This window comes from Drosophila yakuba, chromosome 3R (genome assembly GCF_016746365.2).
Source record: "Drosophila yakuba strain Tai18E2 chromosome 3R, Prin_Dyak_Tai18E2_2.1, whole genome shotgun sequence".
Classification (NCBI taxonomy): domain Eukaryota; kingdom Metazoa; phylum Arthropoda; class Insecta; order Diptera; family Drosophilidae; genus Drosophila; species Drosophila yakuba.
In genome coordinates, this window is record NC_052530.2 from 4,027,495 (window position 1) to 4,049,080 (window position 21,586).

Here is a 21,586-nt window from a genome sequence, read left to right on the forward strand (position 1 = left end):
GTTAATGGGAGTCGTATGTTTGGCGTTCCAGCAAGATAAACTCTAGGAATTCCCAGATAATTGCGAGGCAATGGATTTGTCAGGCTTGCGCATAAATCTTTGGCCATTAAATTTATGCACGTCGCGTCTGCTTCATAAAAATAAGTGAGAGAATAACCACAAAGGCAGCGCCAAGGACAATATTTCCAACAGGAAAACCGGATTTGGAGTGTCTTGAATTGAACTTACTAAATCTGGTTATGTGTCTTCGTTTATTTACAAACTACAAAGTGTCCATCACAAGTACTTTACTGTTTCGGCGGTAAGATCTGGCATCTTTACTTTCCAAAGAAGCCATTGCCTCCATAGCCACCGCCACCATAACCACCGCCTCCGTAATATCCATTGGAGTACTGCGACTGACTATAGTGGCCGCCATAGGATCCGCCCTGATTGTAGTAAGATCCACCGCCCGGATAGTATCCTCCGTGGTGGTGAGGCCTGTGTCCGAAACCGGAGTAACCTCCTCCTGGATAGTAGCCGCCTCCGAAGCCACCGCTGCCGTACCCGGGGTAGTCTGAGTAGCCACCACCATAGCCGCCTGGGTAGCCACTGGCATAGCCACTGGGATAGCCACCGCCTCCGAATCCGCTATACAGGCCACCACCCACTCCGATGCCGGCACTAAGGCCCACACTGCCGCCAAATCCACCGCCCAGAAGGCCCAAGGTGCGACCTTCGGCCTTGACGGGCGCCGCCTGGCCTTGGCCGGCAATCAGCAAAAGGGCCAGCATCTGCAAGGTAACCAAATCGATTCAGTGCATTCCAATCGGAGCGGAAATAGCAGCCGGACTTACGCAACTCACACGAACCAGAGCCATTGCGATAATGAGCGCTTCTTGGACAAAACTAAATTGCAATTGTGGAGTGCCCACCGCTTTTATACCGCCACTTCGATCCGGCCAAGAAGCTCAAGTACGCGCTACGCATTGCCAAGTGATTCTACGTAAATTGCAGAACAAACACAGCGAAAGCGAAACCAGTTTGTGACGTAATTTTGGAATCCCCAAGAGACACTTTGCCTGGCACTGCTTCACTGGGCCTCAGAACGCGTTAATTTTTCGAACTCACAGCCCCAAAACTAAATTATAATTTTTTTGAGTGCTGTCTTTAGTTGCGGTCCGAGCAAGATCGTGGAAAACCCAATAAAAGTAATCACTGAAGCGATCGCATACTACAATCACCCGGCGTTTTCAAGACCAACCAGAAAATGCTGAAATACGAATTTAAAATTCCACCGAAACCGATAGATGACTCTGCACTTTAAAAATTTATAATTTAAACGTAAAATATTTTAACTTTAAATCCGAATCAACTGTTTTATATAATATAATAATATTATAGTAACATTAATTTTGATAAATTATTTCTCTTAGTGGGCTGCGATAGCAGGGTTAAACCAAACTGCTCATGGTAAGGGTATTAAACATCATCGCAATCCACTAGCATGCAAAACAGATGACTTAGGCCACAAACTTCAGCGATGAACGTGCAACGAAGCAGGTCGGGATGAGAGATAAGACTGGTCCGCATTCGTCTGGCTCATTAGCACTTGTTACTTCTGCTATTCCGGCAGATCTGACTATATATATGACTAATGACAACTACGTATTTATGTGCCCAACTTGTTTTGTTTATTCTGGTCAATTGCTACGCCCTCACTTTCGTTTTCAGTTTATTCACCTGAAACAGCAAGGACAGCATGGAAACATCTATTTATGGATTTGTTATACAAATTCAAATACTATTATTACAATTACATTTATACTTAGGTATAGTTATATTTTATCGAAGAAATTTAGTCTGTTGCGCGTGACTAGGTTTAATGAACCCCAATAGGTATTTCAATATTCAAAGTTGTCTAAGTGGCGCTGTACTAATGATTATAGTCTCGCATTTGTTCTGTAATTATGACAAATCTCATTATTGTAATTACTTGCGAACTTTACTTCCGTTTTTCGGCGACTATAAGAATGGCAAATTTTAATCAGTTGCCATTGAGTTTTTGCCAACCATGAAGGTGGGAGCACCATAAATTGTAGCTGCTCGGACTAAATCGTTAATTTGGAATCTTTGAAATACTTTGCAGTTCCTCTCATTGTCTTTCCTGTTGAGCTGCCTGGTAGCCGGAGCTTTGAGTGCCCCCCAATTTGGATATGGATTCGCAGGATACGGAAGTTATGGAGGATTTGGGGGAAGCTATGCCTCAGCCAGTGCCGCAGCGAGCAGCAGTGCGGGAGGATATCAAGGATTCGGATACCCAGGATATGGGGGATACGGAGGATACGGTGGGGGCTATCAGCAGCAGTACAACCAGTTCAGCAACTACAACAACTACGGATCTTCTGGCTACTACGGCGGTTACCCATTCGGTAGATGAGTTGGGAAAAAACAAGTCGTAGCTGCTGGAAATTTCTGTCCCTGTTTTGTTTGATTTCTTTATTTGGCTTTTAATGTGATGGAGGTCAATAAAACGAAAATACCCAATGTGATTCACTCAAGTGTTTACTATTTGCATGTTTCCTATCACATTTCATTTAAATGCTGATTATACATTTGGTAATATTAGATATTTCTCAAATTTGTATCTAAGTTCTTTTTCTCTTCTAAGCTAGCAAAATTTATGTCACGTTTCCCATTGACATTCATATGTTTTCTGCTCATTTATTTTTACATTTCTTTTCTCATGCCCAACTTTACTCTTGTTGCTCTCAAAAAACCTGAAATTTTCAGGGGCAAATCGCATGCATAAGGCATATATAAGCCATAGCCTGAAGTTCACATCGGCGACAACAACAAAAGCCCATACAAACCAAACCTCTTCAACGGCTTATTGCATAAGGGCGATTCGAACCGCTCAGAAAAAGAAAAAGCGTCTGCGAGATAAAAACGCGTCGACTGACGCGCAGCCGCTTCAATTGATCACGCGTCGTTGTCCAAGTCTAAGCCGAAATACTAGCTTCGTCATCGGCCCAAACAGTTGAACTTGAAGTTTACAACAAGATATAATCGTTTTAAGACATAAGAAGACCTGTGTTGATTCCAAAACAGATTTAATCATTTAAAGTTGCGCTTAAGCCACGTTAAAACGACAAAATGCGAATAATTGTAAGTGATGGATTTCAGTTTTAGAAGAAACAAGTGTTGTAAGGAAGTGATTATAAAAAATGAAAAAGCCATAACAAAATAATAAACTGCAAAAAGTATTAATAATTTATTTCCAATTGATAAAAAAAAGCCGTAAAAAGCCATAACAAAATAATAAACTGCCAAAAGTATTAAAATCCAATTGATATAAAACTGCGTAAAAATCTACAAATATTAGTTTTGCAAATTATTTCAGTAGAAGTCAATAAAGTTATTGCTTTAAAAGATTTATAGTACATCAAGAACACCGTTCAAATCAATAAAATTAATATTTAGTTGTAGGGTAATATATTTTGACATCCGCTTTAGTTTTCATTTCCATTATTCAAATTGCAGCCTACACCTTTATTACTTTTACTGGGAGTTTGTTTCCTCATCAACCTTGATGAAACTGCTGCTGGAAAAGTTAAATTACTAGCCTTTAAGGGACCTCATGCCGGCTTTGTGGGTCTCAAGGTTCGCACTCCCAAGCTTCTGGGCCTAAAAAGCGGATTGGTGGGTGGAGCAGCTGGATTTGGACTCGGTGCGGCTGTGGGCGCTAAGTTGGGCGCTGGATTAGCTGGATTAGGAAGCCATGTTGGGGGTCTGGGAGGCGGTCTTGGAGGAGGATATGGCGGAGGACATGGCGGAGGATATGGCGGAGGATTCGGCGGAGGATACGGCGGAGGATACGGTGGAGGATACGGTGGAGGTTACGGCGGTGGATACGGTAGGAGCAGCGGCTATGAACACCATGAGTACCACGAAAGCCATTACAGTGAAGGATCCAGTTACGGTGGTGGAGGTGGCCAGTGGAAAAAATAGGGTACAGTAATGTTATTAGTGATTATTCATGTCCTAGCCATCAGAATCAAAAACAAGAGGGAACGCTATAGTCGAGTTTTCCGACTATCTGATACCCGTTACTCAGCTAGTGAAAGTGCGAAGAAGGTCTTCAACACTGACGGTTTTGGGCGTTAGAGTGGGCGTGGCAAAAAGTTGTTTGACAAATCGATAAAAATTTACAAGACTAATACAAAAATGAAAAAATATCAAAACATTTTTCAAAAGTGTGGGCGCAGCAGCTTTGGGCGGTTTGTGGGCCCTAGAGTGGGCGTGGCAAAAAGTTTTTTGACAAATCAATAGAAATTTACAACACCAACACCAAAATGAAAAAATATCAAAACATTTTTCAAAAGTGTGGGCGTGGCAGTTTTGGGCGGTTTGTGGGCGTGGCAGCATGATTCGACAAACGTGCGCTGCGTCTATGTCCCTGGAGCCTGTATGCTTAATCTCAACTTTCTAGCTTTTGTAGTTCCTGAGAGCTCGACGTTCATACGGACTGACAGACGGACAGACCGACGGACAGACAGACATGGCCAAATCGACTCGGCTACTGATCCTGATCAAGAATATATATACTTTATATGGTCGGAAACGCTTCCTTCTGCCTGTTACATACTTTTCAACGAATCTAGTATACCCTTTTACTCTACGAGTAACGGGTATAATGACTGTTATTTAGATATAATTAATTTGTCCATTTACGTAGGAAATAAACAAGTTTTTATAAACCGTTCGCAATTGTGTTTACCTTGTCTAACGAACTGCTTGTCGTCCTTGACTAGGAAAACAGGCTTCAGGCGGTCGACTGATACTGCTGAGTCCTTCCCGTCGATTCGTATGGTGAAAACTCGGTCGTTGTCGCGTTTGATGATTTCGTACGGTCCGGTGTAAGGAGGCTCCAGAGGTTGCTTTACTGCGTCTATGCGGAGAAATACATGGGTGCATTTGTCAATTCCCTTCAGTAGGAACATTTTTTCTTTAATATGTTGCGATGTGGGAGTTGGTCGAATTTTCTGCATGTGCTCTCGAAAACTGCTCAGGAATGTCGTAGGATCCACAGTTTCATCCATGTTGGCGAAGAATTCGTTTGGCAGTCGAATTGGTACTCCGTATAACATTTCAGCTGCAGATGATTTTATGTCTTCTTTGAAACAGGTACGAAGGCCAAGTAGCACAGTTGGTAATAGTTGAGGCCACGGCGTGCCACTGCTGCACATCAAGGACGATTTGAAGGATCTGTGCCACCTCTCTATAAGTCCGTTTGATTGCGGATGGTAGGCCGTAGTGTGAATATGCTTGCTTCCGATCAGGTTGGCTAGTTGTTTGAAAACTGCAGATTCAAACTGCGCGTCTTGATCAGTAGTGATTGTTTTGGGTGATCCAAAACGGGATATCCAGTGTGTCCAGAACGCCATGGCTATCGTATCGGCCGTGATATTAGTGAGTGGTACTGCTTCTGGCCATCGTGAGAAACGGTCAATCATTGTAAGACAATAGCGATAGTTTTGTTGTAAAGGCATAACAACTATATCTAGGTGGACGTGGACGAATCTTCCATTTGGCACAGCGATCTTCTCCGGCTGAAGGTGATTGTGCTTGTGAATTTTGGAGCGCTGGCATGGGAGACAAAATCTACACCATTTGAGGACATCTTTGTTCATCGAAGGCCAGACAAACTTCTGTCTGGGATGCGAAAGATTGTGGATATATGAGAAAGCCTGTTTGCGAAGAGATTGCGGTACAAAAGGACGGAGATTTGGTGTGGATACGTCACAGTATATTGAATTTTCTCCACCAAAACAAACTTTCTTCAGCTTTAAGATGCGTGTCAACTCAAAATCTGAGGCTTGCTCCTCCTCGAGTTGCGCCTCGCAAAAAGCGTCTGCGACTATATTTTCTGTTCCTTTTATGTGAAGGATGGTTGTCGAAAATTGCGAAATATAATTTAAATGCCGCAGCTGTCGAGGTGATGCTTTTTCAGGGCGCTGTTGGAATGCGTAAACCAATGGCTTGTGATCAGTCTTTATCACAAAAATGCGTGCATCGACGAGGTGTCTGAAATATTTGATTGCCTCGTATATGGCAAGTAGCTCTCGGTCGTACGTGGAATAATTTCTCTCAGTGTCGGTGAGCTTCTTGGAGAAAAATCCTAGAGGTTGCCAGTCATGACTAGTGCGTTGTTCCAGAACTGCTCCGATTGCGAGGTCCGATGCGTCACAAACCAGCTGTAGTTCAGATTTCGGTGCAGGAAATGATAAGAGCGCTGCGTCTGCTATGCTCTGCTTGCAACTCTCGAAGGCTGACATGAGTTCTGTAGTCCAGATGATTTGTCGTTGGTCGTTCTTCTTTACATTTCTTAACAGCGCGGACAGCGGTGCCTGAGTGTGCGAAGATCGAGGTAGGCATCTTCGATAGTAGTTTATAACGCCTAAGAAACGGCCTAGTTGGCTGAAAGTTTCAGGACGAGCATAATTGAGGATGGCATCGATGCGACTGGACGGTGGTTTGATGCCGTGTTCGTTAATCGTGTAGCTGAGAAAATTAACTTGCGTTTGCGGTAGTTGACATTTGCTCAGATTGATGCCTAGTCCGTGTTTCTGCAGGACTGATAACACTGCTCGAAGATGTTCTTCGTGTTCGGCGATCGATTTCGAAGTTATAAGTATATCGTCTATGTAGCAATATACGAAGTCCATGCCGCGAAAAATGTTGTCCATAAAACGCTGGAACGTCTGTGTCGCATTTTTTAACCCGAAAAGCATGTACTGGAATTCTATGAGCCCAAAAGGTGTGCATACGGCCGTCTTCTGGATGTCTTCTTCCGCCATGGGAATTTGGTAGTACGCCTTTACCAAATCAAGCGTTGAGAAGACTTTCCCACCATGTAGCTGTTCGGTGAAGTCGTGAATGTGTGCAATTGGATAGCGATCTGGTATCGTAATCGAGTTGAGCTTACGATAATCGCCGCATGCCCTCCAGCCACCGTCTTTTTTGGTGACCATGTGGAGTGGGCTGGACCAAGGACTTTTGGAGGGACGACATATGCCTTGCTCAATCAGAAATTTGATTTCCTTTTTCGCAGTTGCAAGTTTATCTCCAGATAAGCGTCGTGGTTGGTCAGAAACGGTGGTCCCATATGTTTCGATATGGTGTTGTACATCATGTTGCTTTGTATGCTTCGATGACGGTTTAGTGACTTCCACAAACTCTTGCAGAAGGTCTCGAAATTTAGAAATTCCCTGCACAGTGGAAACGGATGTTTGATTCGCCTGTGCTAGGCGCGCGGTTGTTGACAGTCCTGTGACCGAGTCAATAAGGCATCTGTTTTTGAGATCAATAAGAAGCTGGAATTCGGCTAAAAAGTCTGCTCCAATTATAGGTGTGTGTACGTCCGCAATGATGAATGGCCAGGTGAAGTTGCGTCTGAGATCCAAGTCCAGATTAGTTATGTATCTACCATAGGTGTGAATGATGGTCTGGTTTGCTGCGTATAGCGTCAGATCGGCTTGGGTGGTTTTCTGTTTAACCAGCGTGCGAGGTACAACTGAAACCACAGATCCAGAATCGATGAGGTATCTGATGTTGGAGGTACGATCGGTGACGTGCAAACGCTGCTCCCGTGGAACAGCTGACTGAACATTGAACTTTCAATGCCGTGACATCTTGCATGAGCGAACGTAAATTGTCAGAAAGTTCTTTCAAAGGATCTGCAGGGGCAACTGCGCAGGTAGCCGGATTTGCTGGAGGAACAGCAGTTGAAGATGTGCCGATGGCAAACGAGGCGTTCGTGCTAACGGCTTCGAGCATTTTGTCTGCAATCTTCGCAAGCTTGTCCAAGTCCGACTCATCCCATACGGTGAGCAGCGGACGAATGGAGGCTGGCATCTCAGCCAGGAATAGGGTGTGAATGATGTTTTCGCTGCCAGGATCCGGGGCCAAGCGTCGCATATTTGCCAAGATTTCCGAAGGCTTTAATCCGGTGGCACCTCCTCCTTGAAGTAGTCGTCGCAGTTTTGACTCGGGCGATTCAGCGAACTTCTGCAGCAAGCGAGTTTTGATTGCTGCGTATTTGTTGTCTGCCGGTGGACGAGTGACCAAATCCTCCACAGCCAAAACCACATCTTCTTCCAAATGCAGTGTCACCAAGTCGAACTTGTCAGTGTCGTCGACAATGTGGTGCAAACGGAATGATCGCTCCACTTGAGCAAACCACAATTGCGGGTTGTTGTGTGTGAATTTTGGCAAATGCACGGTAACACGTGTGTGCGTGCGCGGCGTCTCATCTCTGTTCGCAGGAACGTTTGTCCGAAGTGCCTCGAGCTGTTGTTGGAGTTCTCGAATTTGAGCGGAGAAATCTGGGTTCGGGTCCGGCATGGCGGTGGACAGATTCTCTTGATCGCTTTCGTCGTCGAAATTTAGGCGTCTTGGTTGTAAATTTCGCAAATTATAACGGCTATTGCGCATTGACTTGGGTCAACGTATGTGTGTGAGTGAGCGCTTGAATTTCACATTAGTACGAAATATTGTTTTCAGATTCTCGCACAATTTTCGCTAGTCGGGGTCACCACTTTGGCGATGTTGGTTTCGCCATTTACTTCGTTTGCGTACATATATCTTTTATTACAAAGCTTTATTATAATAAGGCACACACAATGCGCGCGTATCAAGTCGTATCCAGAGAATGACGCTTAAATGTAAAGGGTTACCGTATCGCTTAAATCTAGTATTTTGTAGGTGACGCTACCAATATATCAGTGTCGCCACAATAGTGAATCCTATTTATATTGATTTTAAAATATTTGCAAAGCACTAAAGGATACATTTGCAACCATTTAAAGTCACGTCCGTCTGACTGAAATATTTAACTATAGCACTATTCCTTTCTTGATGTTGACTACAAAACGATCTGATTTGGTATACACTACAGCTTTTTAAAAATAAATAATTACCTTATTGTTATGATCGAAATTGTGCGACTTCATCAAATAATTATAAAAGGAACAGTCGGAAAATAAATTGATTATAATCAAAACTTAGTTGTTTAAATTTATAATTATAGAATTATTGTCGCTATTAAAAGGACGCAATTTGGCAGCTGCCTAAGCTTAAACCAAAATATTTGGGCCCGTACAAGATTGTTAAGTAGAATGGAAATACCGCCTATGATGTCCAGATGTTCGGGAGTTTTGATGGTCCCAATAGCTGGTCGTCGCTGTCAGACGATGCATTCGAGGGGAAAGCATATCAGGATAGCCGAATGTTGAGAGTGCTTGCGAAGTGCAAGTTTCCCTTTTATTAAACATTAGACATAATCTGCATATAGGATAAGAATAACGATGATCAACTGGAGTTGGCTTTGACAAATGCGGTCCTAAGACGTAGGCGAAAAGAAGCGAAAGACGGAAAATAAATTCCAATTCATTAACAACTTTTTTGCTATATTTTGTAATTCCTTAACCTACATTATATATACATATAAAACAAGGGAGAACGCTAAAGAACGCTTCCCCGACTATCTGATACCCGTTACTCAGTTAGGGGAAGGGAGAAGGAGAGTCTTAAACACTGACAGTTTTTGGCGGTTTGTAGGCGTTAGAGTGGGCGTGACAAAAAGTTTTTTGGCAAATCGATAGAAATTTACAAGACTAAAACAATAATGAAAAAATATCAAAACATTTTTCAAAAGTGTGGGCGTAGCAGCTTTGGGCGGTTTGTGGGCGTTAGACTGGGCGTGGCAGAAAGTTTTTTGGCAAATTTGGAAATTTACAAGACTAATACAAAAATAAAAAAATATCAAAACATCTTTCAAAAGTGTGGGCGAGGCAGTTTTCGGCGGTTTGTGGGCGTTAGAGTGGGCGCGGCAACATGAATCTACAAACTTGCGCTGCGTCTATGTCTCTGGAGTCTGCATGCTTAATGTCAACTTTCTATATTTATAGTTCCTGAGATCTCGACGTTCAGACGGCAGAGACGGACGGACAGACAAACGGAAGGACAGACGAACATGGCCAGATCGACTCGGCTATTGATCCTGATCAAGAATATCGACACTTTATATGGTCGGAAAAGCTTTCTTATGCCTGTTAGATACTTTTCAACGAATCTAGTATACTCTTTTACTCTGCGAGTACCGGGTATAAAGAATGGCACCGGAAAAAGAAAACAAAAGACATTAGCACAATTATGTAATAATAAATAATTAATTATATTTAATTAAAGGTCTAATTGTAATTGTATATTTTTTTATAAAGAGCAAAGGAAACCCTCAAATAATAATACCACTTGTGTAAAAATTATGCTTAAGATTGCAATATGCGTAAAAATGTCTCCAATTAGTTAACATACATACATAAAATAAATCACTTTTTTACATAAATATGTCAACATCCATAAGTAGGAACGTAGACCTATGACAAAGAATAACGTATAATCCAATTAATATCAATTATAAGGAAATGCAAATGTTTATAGTCAAAACAGAAATACAAAATTATATCAGAATACCCAAAAACTCTAAAACGTAAAATAAGCGTATTATGTTAATTATTAACTAGATTGTACAATTCAAATGTAGTTAATACTAATTAAAACACAAAAGACAATATTTGAAGACAAATAAACTGATGGTTGAATATAAGGAAGAAAAGCTTTTCTTATGTAAGCTTAAATGGGCTGTTGAAAAAAATATGTCGTCCTTTGAGGGATTCGAATACACATCCTCTGTCCCATTGCATTTTTCCAATTAAGCTACACTTTAGCCAGCTGATCCACGACAAAGGAGGTCCGTTTCGCGTAAAGTTCCCCACATAACCCGAATGCGCCAAGTATGCAGTCTACAAATTACAAATGACTACAATTCTCAAGTGCTTGTTCTGCGGCCGGACGCTTTAGTAGGCGCTCTTTGTGTTCCCCCATGCGATTTTATACCCGGCTGGAGCCACGGGCTCAGGCTGTGGCCGCCGAAGTAGAAATTTCGATTTTTATATTTAACCTATATATAGTACAAAGAAAGATTGTGTGAACGCAAAAATTTGCTGAGCCTGCTTGAGCCCCCGGGAGCGCCAGATCATCCCAGACCAGACAAAAGACACCCCCCCACAACAGAATTTTATACAAACTGTATTTTATAGATAGTACAAAGAAAGATAGAATGCACAGTGTCGTCATCATGTCGAAATTCCTGTGTTCGTAGAGATTGTGTTGCATTATTAATATTATTGCATTATTGTCGCATTTCGCACTTATAATTGTACGATTTTATATTTTTTTTGCCCTTTAGAAGCTTGAGTTTTTACACAATATTGTTATAGGTGTGTTTTTTTTCGAGGTGTAGAACTTTAAGTAGGCATTACTGTTAAAGATGGCGACCGATTTAACATCTGTAAAGTGATTTATTATCAGTTTGGTCTGGCAATTCACATGCATAGACTCACGTCTAAACAACGCTTGCAAAAAGTGCATTTTATTGCGAAAATAATGGTTTTATGCGGAATATGTATAGCGGACTACGTCTATTTTATAGTTTAGCGATGAAATGCACTCCTGGTTGAATAGCGACGTCAACAAACAATGTGTATGTCTAAACACCGTTACATCTAGAAAAACTGACTTCTTTGCGTGCGCCTAACGGTCTGGTGAAATCATTGGACCGTACTTCTTTAAAAATTATGTTGGCCAGAAAGTTACAGTCAATGGTGATCGGAGGAACTATAGTTCAAAGTCCACCTACCCTAAAACAAGGAAAAGACACCCTGGAATAAAGAAAGACTCGCCCTTTATTTAGGACAAATCACCATAAAAATAAGAACATTTTTCTTAACCCAATAAAAATTTAAAGTAACTTAAATTATGCAAAATTTATAGGGTTCATTTTTTTTTAAGTTTAAGGAAAAGTTATGTGATTTTTGGGGCGATTTATATTTGTTATTTGTAAGCATTTTTATGACTGTAAGGCTGTAGTCCCAACAAGACGGCGAAACATGTTACAGAGCCAATTGAAAAATATGTACGTTTGGTGATCGCCTAATTTGGCGCTTGAATTTTTTTAATAATGAAAAAGGAATGGGAATAATTTTAATAGCATCGACGTTCAAGTTTGGTAATACGATAATAAGATAATTTCCTAATACTTGCCACTTCCGGCTCGTTCCGTAAGCGTAGTGTCAACAAAGACTCAAAGCTCTGTTACCCTTCTATAATTCGAATGGCTTCGTTTTGAGCCTCTTACAGACTTTTGTGTAAATTTTACATGTTGGCTCCATCTAACGAAAATTTTTGGAGACTACCAACAATAGAGGAAACGACACCAATAATTAAAACATAGAAGGCGCCACCGCCATTTTGGATCATTGAGGGTTTAGTGTTCGTAATAGTGAATCCTATTTTTGTTGATATTTAGATGTTTGCAACGCAGTAAACGGTATATCAATGTACCTTTCTCGATTTTGATTACAAAACGTTCTGATTCGGTATACACAAAAGATTTTGTTAATAAACAAATAGCGTTTTATTATGATTAAAATCAGGCGACTACAACATATAGTATAACTACGTTCTTAGAATATATAAATACTGCAAGTGTATCAGAACTTCGGCTTTCCAAATAGAGCATTCTTTCTTATTCAAAGTAATAAAATAAATAAATAGGAACAGAAGAATGTTTTTCTCCAATTGTAAATTGTAGGAAGTTAAGTCGTCCTTTTTGGGTCCTGTAAGCACTATAACATATTATGTTAGCTTAAACATTGCTTTTCATGATGTTTTCGTAGTGTAGTGGTTATCACGTGTGCTTCACACGCACAAGGTCCCCGGTTCGAACCCGGGCGAAAACAGGTATCCTTTTTTTAAATTTATTTTTACATTTTTAATGGTGAATTTTTGGGAAAAAGGCGCTACCATAAATAAATATTATAATACCCTTAAGTAATAATTTGAAGACGATGCTTCAGAAAAGCCCCTATATTCTGATGAGCTATTGGAGTTGAAATCCTTAGATATTGTTCTGTCGTTTTAACCTTTTTTTTCTTTGTTAAAATTGTTATTTAATTTCCCAGAAAAAATTTGAGAAAAAAAAATGATTAAATGTGGTTGAACGACAAAAGTAATATAGCTGGGCTCAACCGGGATTTGAACCCGGGACCTCTCGCACCCAAAGCGAGAATCATACCCCTAGACCATTGAGCCTCATGCAGAGTTCGCGGCTGTTAGCCTCTTTCGAACTGAGCAGAGCAAAGCAATTTTATGAATGCAATTTGAGGTGAATAGAAATACACCATCTGACTCTAGAGACAAATGCAAATACTTTCTCTGATGTAACAACCTAAAATATATATTTAGTAAACATAAAACAATACTTCTAGCGCCTTCTAAAGATACTACCGCCTAAGCCTCCATAGCCACCGCCAAACGAACTGGCAGAGCTAAATGAGGAGGCAGAGGCAAAGTTCTGGTAGCCTCCGAAACCGCCGCCATAACCTCCTCCAAATCCACCTAGACCTAGACCGCCCTTCCATCCGTGTTTGATGGGAATAACTACTGGTTGCGGGACTGGGACTGGAATTGGTTGAGGAATAGCTACGGGAACTGGAACAGGCTGGGCCACTGGATATGGAACAAAGTTGTTGTAGACAGGGGCGTAACCTCCTCCGAACTTTCCACCAAAACCATGTGAGTGTGCAAGCCCCAAGCAAAGCAGTAGGGTCAGACCCAAAATCGTTATCTGCGAAAGGAAAATCATGTCATCTAAAGTGAATGTATCGATGATACACACTCACCTTGTTTTGCCTCATGTTCTCTATTGGATCTAAGCGTTGCCAAGTTTGGAACCGCTGTATTTATAGCAATGCCCAGCACTTCCTGAACTTCCTTTTCATGCGTAGTTCAAAGAACTAGAAAAAACTTGATTCATAACCAGTTTATCGAACCTATCAAATTTTAGTGTGCCAAAACTTAGTCGCAGCAACTAAGACCAAAGTATAAAAAACCGTGTGAAAAACATTGAAGTCGGTTAAATTTAGATGGGTTGAAGGTCGCCTATTGGTCGTGTTCCGGAGTAATGTGGGCGTAAATTTTTAGAACATTGCTATAAAAACTGAAACAATCGGTGGCTAAGCAAGTCAGTCACATTTAAGACAAACTAGAAACATGGTCAAGATTAGCTGTTCGGTGAGTAGCGGCTTATTATACAGAAGATCAAAAATTATCTAATGGATAATTTTCCCTTTGATTAGCTGGTAGTGCTCCTTTCGCTTTGCGCTTGTTCATACGCTCAATATGAATATCCGCAGCAGCGGCCTTCGCCCGAAACTGTAGCTCAGTCTACTGGAGGTCAAGTAGACAATCGCATTCTTGGAAATCTCCTCGGTGGAGGAGGAGGACTCCTTGGAGGAGGCGGTGGCGGTGGAGGACTATTCGGCAATTTGTTAAGCGGCCTTTTGGGTGGCAATCGTCCGCAACCCCAGCCCTACCCAGTGCCAGTTCCCGCATATGGGGGCGGATTCGGCGGTGGATACCCAATTGGAGGAGGCGGATATACGGGCGGTCTTCCTGGTGGTTATCCAGGTGGCTTTGGCGGAGGCTTCGGTGGCGGCTATGGCAATCCATACGGAGGATATTATGGCTAAGACTACAGTTTTTGTACATTGCAAAGTATTATTTAATATATAAGTTGTTGACATTGAATATTAAATTTAAATTCACGAAAAAAACACATGCCGGCCATGTTAATGTTTTGACTGCCTATTGAACACAAGGGGATGTAGCTCAGATGGTAGAGCGCTCGCTTAGCATGTGAGAGGTACGGGGATCGATGCCCCGCATCTCCAGCTCTTTGTTTATTTTTTCGCTATTGAATGGTATATTTTCTTTTTCTAAATTAATGTGGTTTTGCTTGTTCATTTGCAATCGTATTTTTGTTGTATTTACTCGTTTGCCCAGCGATATAAAGTAAAGTGCGTAGTTAGAACCCCTGCGGACAAGCGGCTCAATGGTCTAGGGGTATGATTCTCGCTTTGGGTGCGAGAGGTCCCGGGTTCAAATCCCGGTTGAGCCCGTCTGAATTTTTTTAAACTTAATATATATAATTACTTTTAAATTAATTATAATTTATACAGAAAAAACTATTTTTTTTTAACATATACATAATTGATAAAAAAAAAAAGTAGGTTACCGACTGGAGATGCTGGGCATCGATCCCCGTACCTCTCACATGCTAAGCGAGCGCTCTACCATCTGAGCTACATCCCCGTTGCAGAAAGTTGTGTCTAAATAGGCAGCATTGCTGTTTCTTTTGGACACTTCATTTGATGATTGGCCACATAACTTGTTTCTTGGTCGTGATATCTGGTTTTAGCCTTGAGTACTTGAAAATAGATAAGAATTGAGCAATGCGGGCTCTTTGAAGCAAAGTTATGCATTTAATTTCCGTTTCCGGTCAGTAAAAGTTGTTTGAAAGAAAGCACAAACACCTGTCAATTGAGTCTGGAAGGACAGCTCCCACTTACTTTTTCTTGTTGTCCTAGAACAAACATAAATAAACTTCAGGAGAAATGCATATGAAGAAGCTGAGAACTGGACAGGAGTCAAGCAACGGTTGAATATGTGGAAAAGCAGATTCCGGTGGTCAGATCCCTTCACTATCTGCACTTTCACACTTCTGTTTATTCAACTGTCCCTTGGTTGTTTGCTCTGCCACGCCCTTGGGCATGGGCAAGCTCTATTATTATTTTCGCAAGTTATATAAAAATAATAACAGGAGCGGACACGGAGCTGACCAGGCCAATGGATGGCCATCCATTATGCTGCCGGGCATTTATTTGCCAAACAATTGAATCTCTCCCCAGCTCCTTAGGCAGCTTGCAACCACTTCATCAGCCATCCTCGTCTGCAGCTATCTTATGGTTTATGATGGAATCAAAACAAATGCCGGAGCATCGGAGCTCAGCTTGGCTCGTCCGGAACCTGGAGCTCATCCTTCAGCTGGTGAGGATGATGATGATGAGTTTGTTTATGTAGATTGCTTGTGGAGTTTTTCCTTTGGCGTTAATGGATAAATGGACGTGTGAGTGTGTGCGTGGGTAACCCTTTTTGAGGATTTTTCCGGGGAGCTGCGTCACTTTCGCAATCTAGTTGATAATGTAAACAAAATGATTTCAATTGCACAGATGAACGGCATTCATTTAAATTTATTGATACCAAGCAATGGGAACATTTAAATTTAAGGTTTTTGTAATTAAATAGTTAAATACCCTTCTCTTATACATAGTTCACTATTGTTAAGCACTAAAATAATTAAGTTTGTAGGATATTTTAATTGTAATGTTTGAGTTGAGGCGATATGTTGTGTTTTTTGTGCGCAAACCATTTTTTGGATTCGAAAACTTAATTTTATCTCTTTTCACTTAACTTTTTTTGACACACACATTTCAATTAAAATTGAATTTTTCTTTTACTTTGTCTGCTCTGTTTACTTGGGCGACCACTTCCTCCGGCTACTTTTTTTTCCCATTCATCCCAGCTGAGGTAGGGGTATTGGAAACGGTCCTGGCCGTTGTCCAGGTCCTGCTCCTGGTCCAGAATATACACCTGCGGTGGCCGTTCCCGTACCAACGGATGATGGCGGTGGCATACCAGTTGCTGGTGGAGGAAAAGGCGGAGCTGGTCTTATTGCCGATGTCCCACTGAGATACCCATATCCAATGGGATTTCCAGCTGATGCAGAATTTTGATCACTCTGATAGATATAGACATTGCTGTTACCCTGAGCCTGCTGCTGATTCAGAGGCATGGTGTAAAACCCAGCGGGTGTAGCGTAGTAACCTGGTTGTGGACCAATAGCCGCCGGGTTGCAGCCATATACGGGGCAATTGTAATAACCAGATATGGGATAAGCGGGGCCGGCGAAAATAGGGTCCGGATTGTGATAGGCCATCCAACGGTTACGCCAGCGCCGAAACAAGGTTCCCAGAAAGAAAAACGATCGTCCGTCGATGGGTTCTGGTCCTAACTGATCTGGGTCTCCATCCTCATCCACGTCCATTTCGGTTTTCTGAGATCCGTTGCTATTGACCAGGATCAGCAAAAATACTATCTGCAGCACAGACATTTTCCCAACTGCATCTACTGAAATCTCTAGGTGAACTGCTTGCGTCGGATCTCAACTCCAACTCATGGGGTCCCACGAAGCCAGGCTGCCTAATGGGCCTTGTAATGAATATTCAAGTGCTGTAACTTCGTCAGAGCGAACAAACCGTGAATTTTTATTAATACAATAGCTTTCAAGGCTGCCCCAGTTACCCACAAAAATTTGTTCAAGTACTAAAATGCATTTATTTCTTAAATTAAACAGATATCAGTATTCGAATGAAAATAATTTGAAACGATTAATTTGTTTGGGCATTATTTCTTGCTGATGTAACATTTAACCTAAAAATGGAAACATTTATATAAAAACAAAAAATTGTTTTTTTTAAAAAATTAAAACTAGAGCAAATAAACTAAATAAATTTAAATTAAACTCTATACCACTAAGGCTTCAAACATACGCTCCAAAAAAGATGTGGCCGCCCACATCGGGGATGTAGCTCAGATGGTAGAGCGCTCGCTTAGCATGTGAGAGGTACGGGGATCGATGCCCCGCATCTCCAGAAGGGTTATTTTTGTATGTTGGCGGAATTATTCGAAACTTATGTACACACAGCTGCGAAAAAAAATAGCTCTTGCCCAGTAAAACTTTAAATAAGTCTCCTACCTACAATTTAGGGCTTAAAAGGAGCTGAAATACCTTTTTAGAAAGGTTAAACAATTCACTATTTAGGAAATAAAAATAACTACAATTGTTTTATTTATTCTTATCTTAAATGAGGATCTTTGTTAAAAACGACAAAATTAGGCGAAAAATAAAATAGCAGCACTTCATGAAAAATGCTTAAATTTTCAATTTTAAACTTTATAGTAAAAAATTCACTAATAACAAATGTTTGCGTGCTAAAACTACACCCATCCCACTAATTTAATATTTGGTTGGGTATCCCTTATTACCAGTAACAGGATCGCAACGTTTTGGCATGGAATCATCCAGGTCCTGGCACCGTTTTAAGGATATTTTGCTCCAGGACTCCTTAATTATACCCAAAGTTATTCGTTGTTAGTTGGCTTTGAAGCTACAACTGCTTTTCGGCCTGGGGACTGTGCAGGCCAATCCAAAACAGGAACAGACTTGGCTTTCCTGCTGGTGTACTTGGGGTTATAGTCTTGTTAATAGTATTCGGACGCATCATCGTCACCAAAATATCCACAAACACATGTTGATCCATGATGGTTTTTATCCATGGTATATTATGCTATTGCCCCAACTACATAGTACGAGAAACAAGCCCATACCATTATTCAGGATCCTTCGTGTTTAATTGTTTCTACTGTGTCGTTTGGCTTATATTCGGTGTTCCTAGGGCGCCTTACATTCGATCAAGATCCATTGCCACCAAAAAAAAACCTTGCTCTCATCTGACCATAAAAAGTTCGTCCATCTTTCGCATGGCCAATTTAAATGTTCCTTGACGAACTAAATGCGCGTGGGTACGTGTCTCCCATTTAAAAAAAGGGCCTTTCCTTGGACTACAGCCTTTTAAACCATGTTCCCTTAGACATGTGTGAACTGTTTGCACTGTTGCGGATATGTTGAAATCCTTTTTCAGTTCGCTAGCAGCTTTAAATGGATCCTTCTTGCTCTCGGGCACTAGCCTTTTGAAGAGATGGGTGCCCAATGATTGTTTTTTCCCACTTCTTTTGGGATTCTTGTTGTAGGTGATTACATTTCCAATATTTCTGTGTGTTTTTCCTTTAGAAATTGGTTTTTTGACCATGTCACTTTTATCTGAAGTGCAATGTTCTCCTCGTCCCATTTTACTAATTTCTTTTAAGGTATGTTTAAAAAATAATGTTGGAAATAGGAATATAAATGTCAAGTTTTATAACCATGTGCTTTTCACCAAAACAAACCGCCGACAAGTATTGAATATTTGAAAAAATCGATAGTGCTGCTATTTTTGTTTTCCCCTCATTTTAGAATTTTCTGCCCAAAAAAAATTATAAAAAATAAATTTATGTATAATTCAAATTTTTTTTTTTATTTTTTGATGGGAAATATATCTAGCATTATGCGAAAAATCTGTATTTCGTACCTTCGGTACCGCAACCTTAATTTATTTGATCGAGAATAAAATACGTAGTGGTGCTGCTATTATTTTTTTCGCAACTGTATGTATGTTAAAGAACATTTAAATATAACAACAATTTTAAATCGCAGTAGCAGTGTTTTTTTTTAAGTATACACATTTTATCCTTTCCCACGTAAGTACTCGCAAACGGCACGTACGAGCAATCTTTCATTATTAAATGTTAAGAAAAACTTGGAAGTTTTTGACTTTTGCTGCTTGATTTTATTTTTCCGCATTACAAGCTTTTTGTGTAGGGCAACAACAACGTTTTAAGTTATGAGTTCTGCGTGCCAGGTGTACTAACATTGTAGGCAGTTTAAGATAATGCGACGCATAAACACCCTGTAATACTGTGCCGCTCTGGACTCACTACTCATTGAATCTAGAAAAACACCAACTTGTAAGCCATTCATACCCCCAACGTTCAGCAGGAGGCTTGCGAATAAAGTGTGCAAAAAACAGGTGACAACAATCAGTAAGAGGTAAAAAAGGAGGTGGCGCACGTCCGTGTCTGGAAAAACAAAAACAAGAACCACCAAAGGCTGTGAAAATTTACGCGCTCATGAAAATTTCGCACGTTTTTACGGACCATGAGCTTCATACACCCCGACCAAATATCCTTCGAAAATTTGAGTTATGGCTGCATAGATTAGCTGGCAACTATTTGATTTCTCCAACCCGAAATTCATTTAATTAAAAAAATACGCAAAGTCAACAGAAAAACTACAAACGAAATTAGAGTCTAGGGAAACTTTCCACAAACTTTGTTGCCTTCAAAACAATAAAAACCACAATCCTCGGCCGGGCTTTGCCTTTGTTATCAAAGCTCGAAGCTCGAAACGGACAATAGAGTGTCCTTTTTTACGACAATGCCAAATCCGGCGGAACCACATAAATTATGTTAATGCCTTAGCTATGTACACGCCCACTGTGTGCGACTTCGGTCGGACTGACCGTCCAGGATAATCAGAAAAATACACAGCACACATCGTCCTGGACGAGGGACATTTGCTTAGTGGTTTTGTGCGATAGTTTCTGGGCTGTCCTGTCCATTGAGAAAATTGCTGACAATTGCTAAAAATCTCTGGTGACGATGAGGCTTGGATGAGCTTTTTTGGGGTGGGCGTTAGAGCATTGCGAATGATATATGTTTGAACACATGTTGTTGGGGGCCAGAAACTGAGCTTATACGGTCTGGGCAAATATTGGGGGATGTTGAAGTGGAGATGGCCAAACTTTGAGATCATCAAAAGGGAATCGTTCACCTAACTTTTGTATCCGATAAGTGAAATCCCGCAGCAGACACCCAGATATTAATTCTCGGGGGGAAATTAGAAAAGGACATTGCTGTATCCGATTTACAAGGAGAAAGGACGCTAAAAATGAAATTTATAAATATAATATAGCATTGTTTGCTTGTCAGAAGTTTGTTTTCCCTTCATTGTTACATAATTATATGGCCCGGAGTTATCGGTGGGCTTGAGTGGACTTGTGTATAAAAAAGCAAGATAAGCCAGAGGCGAGTGCATGTAAATAAATTGAAACAAATAAGCTGGCTGCCGACTGCCGGCTAATTGCAGGGAGTCCCCTTTATAGCAAAAAGCGGGTGAAATTGAAAAGCCGTTCGTTCCATTTGCAAGGCAAATATACGAGGCCCCGGATCTCCGGTCTTTTTTTCCACCTTGCGGTGGACAACATCGCAACATGCTGTCGAACATTTCCGCCGGACGGCTTCCGTTATGCAACGCCACTGCAAGGACAACAACAGGTGGATGTCGAGAAGGATGTGCGAGGTGGTGATGATTCTGAGTGCGTGGCCACTGTTTACGCCGACCAAACTTTTTGTCAGCTGTCATCGAGGCAGACGTGCAAAAGAAAAACCAGGGCTTTCCCTTTATTCTGATTCCAAAAGACTGACAGCTGCAACGTAGTGCGCTGAATACCCCGCAGTAAAAATAAGAACCCACAACGCAACTCGCGTTTGAGAAGGCCCCGGCGAGATTCGAACTCACGATCTCCTGTTTACTAGACAGGCGCTTTAACCAACTAAGCCACGGCGCCACTCACCTTTAATTCGAAAATTTTAGAAGTTTATTGGTGGGTGGTTAAAGGTATCAGGGATCATAAAAAAAATTAAGTTCAAGTATTGATTTTAAAATGTACAATGCAGATAATATACCTCAATTAAAAACATATCAAAAATATGTTACACAAACTCGCATGTGTAGGCCCCGGCGAGATTCGAACTCACGATCTCCTGTTTACTAGACAGGCGCTTTAACCAACTAAGCCACGGCGCCATGCGACTTAAGACTGACAAATTTCACATAATCGCCTCGCCCAATTTTTATTTTAAATAA

At 41.1% G+C, this 21,586-nt stretch overlaps 6 protein-coding genes and 7 non-coding genes across 13 annotated transcripts; 7 read left to right on the top strand and 6 right to left on the bottom strand.

Moving 5' to 3' along the window:
- Positions 1 to 237: 237 nt before the first annotated feature.
- Positions 238 to 898, bottom strand: LOC6535440 (pupal cuticle protein Edg-91). The gene is made up of 2 exons (XM_002096053.4): positions 837 to 898; positions 238 to 773 (listed from the first exon to the last, which is right to left on the bottom strand). The coding sequence occupies exons 1-2, from the start codon at positions 858 to 860 to the stop codon at positions 318 to 320; spliced, it is 480 nt and encodes a 159-aa protein (XP_002096089.1). The 5' UTR covers positions 861 to 898; the 3' UTR covers positions 238 to 317.
- Positions 899 to 2,053: 1,155 nt separating this feature from the next.
- On the top strand, positions 2,054 to 2,531 carry LOC6539906 (neuropeptide-like protein 30). The gene is made up of 2 exons (XM_002086752.2): positions 2,054 to 2,059; positions 2,129 to 2,531. The coding sequence occupies exons 1-2, from the start codon at positions 2,054 to 2,056 to the stop codon at positions 2,417 to 2,419; spliced, it is 297 nt and encodes a 98-aa protein (XP_002086788.2). The 3' UTR covers positions 2,420 to 2,531.
- A 604-nt stretch (positions 2,532 to 3,135) lies between these two features.
- On the top strand, positions 3,136 to 4,100 carry LOC6535442 (glycine-rich protein DOT1). The gene is made up of 2 exons (XM_002096055.3): positions 3,136 to 3,147; positions 3,496 to 4,100. Exons 1-2 carry the CDS (start codon positions 3,136 to 3,138, stop codon positions 3,988 to 3,990), a joined length of 507 nt encoding a protein of 168 aa, XP_002096091.2. The 3' UTR covers positions 3,991 to 4,100.
- An 8,669-nt stretch (positions 4,101 to 12,769) lies between these two features.
- On the top strand, positions 12,770 to 12,842 carry Trnav-cac. Its single transcript has one exon. It is a non-coding gene; the product is annotated as a tRNA-Val (tRNA).
- A 280-nt stretch (positions 12,843 to 13,122) lies between these two features.
- Trnap-ugg lies at positions 13,123 to 13,194 on the bottom strand. Its single transcript has one exon. It is a non-coding gene; the product is annotated as a tRNA-Pro (tRNA).
- A 135-nt stretch (positions 13,195 to 13,329) lies between these two features.
- Positions 13,330 to 13,788, bottom strand: LOC6535445 (prismalin-14). The gene has a single exon (XM_039376393.1). The coding sequence runs from the start codon at positions 13,745 to 13,747 to the stop codon at positions 13,367 to 13,369; it is 381 nt and encodes a 126-aa protein (XP_039232327.1). The 5' UTR covers positions 13,748 to 13,788; the 3' UTR covers positions 13,330 to 13,366.
- Positions 13,789 to 14,154: 366 nt separating this feature from the next.
- LOC6535446 (glycine-rich protein 5) lies at positions 14,155 to 14,646 on the top strand. The gene is made up of 2 exons (XM_002096057.3): positions 14,155 to 14,175; positions 14,241 to 14,646. The coding sequence occupies exons 1-2, from the start codon at positions 14,155 to 14,157 to the stop codon at positions 14,631 to 14,633; spliced, it is 414 nt and encodes a 137-aa protein (XP_002096093.1). The 3' UTR covers positions 14,634 to 14,646.
- Positions 14,647 to 14,761: 115 nt separating this feature from the next.
- Positions 14,762 to 14,834, top strand: Trnaa-agc. Its single transcript has one exon. It is a non-coding gene; the product is annotated as a tRNA-Ala (tRNA).
- A 155-nt stretch (positions 14,835 to 14,989) lies between these two features.
- Positions 14,990 to 15,061, top strand: Trnap-ugg. Its single transcript has one exon. It is a non-coding gene; the product is annotated as a tRNA-Pro (tRNA).
- Positions 15,062 to 16,199: 1,138 nt separating this feature from the next.
- On the bottom strand, positions 16,200 to 17,153 carry LOC6535450. The gene has a single exon (XM_002096058.3). It carries the CDS (start codon positions 17,111 to 17,113, stop codon positions 16,517 to 16,519), a length of 597 nt encoding a protein of 198 aa, XP_002096094.3. The 5' UTR covers positions 17,114 to 17,153; the 3' UTR covers positions 16,200 to 16,516.
- A 428-nt stretch (positions 17,154 to 17,581) lies between these two features.
- Positions 17,582 to 17,654, top strand: Trnaa-agc. The gene has a single exon. It is a non-coding gene; the product is annotated as a tRNA-Ala (tRNA).
- A 3,559-nt stretch (positions 17,655 to 21,213) lies between these two features.
- Positions 21,214 to 21,287, bottom strand: Trnat-agu. The gene has a single exon. It is a non-coding gene; the product is annotated as a tRNA-Thr (tRNA).
- A 165-nt stretch (positions 21,288 to 21,452) lies between these two features.
- Positions 21,453 to 21,526, bottom strand: Trnat-agu. Its single transcript has one exon. It is a non-coding gene; the product is annotated as a tRNA-Thr (tRNA).
- Positions 21,527 to 21,586: the final 60 nt, after the last annotated feature.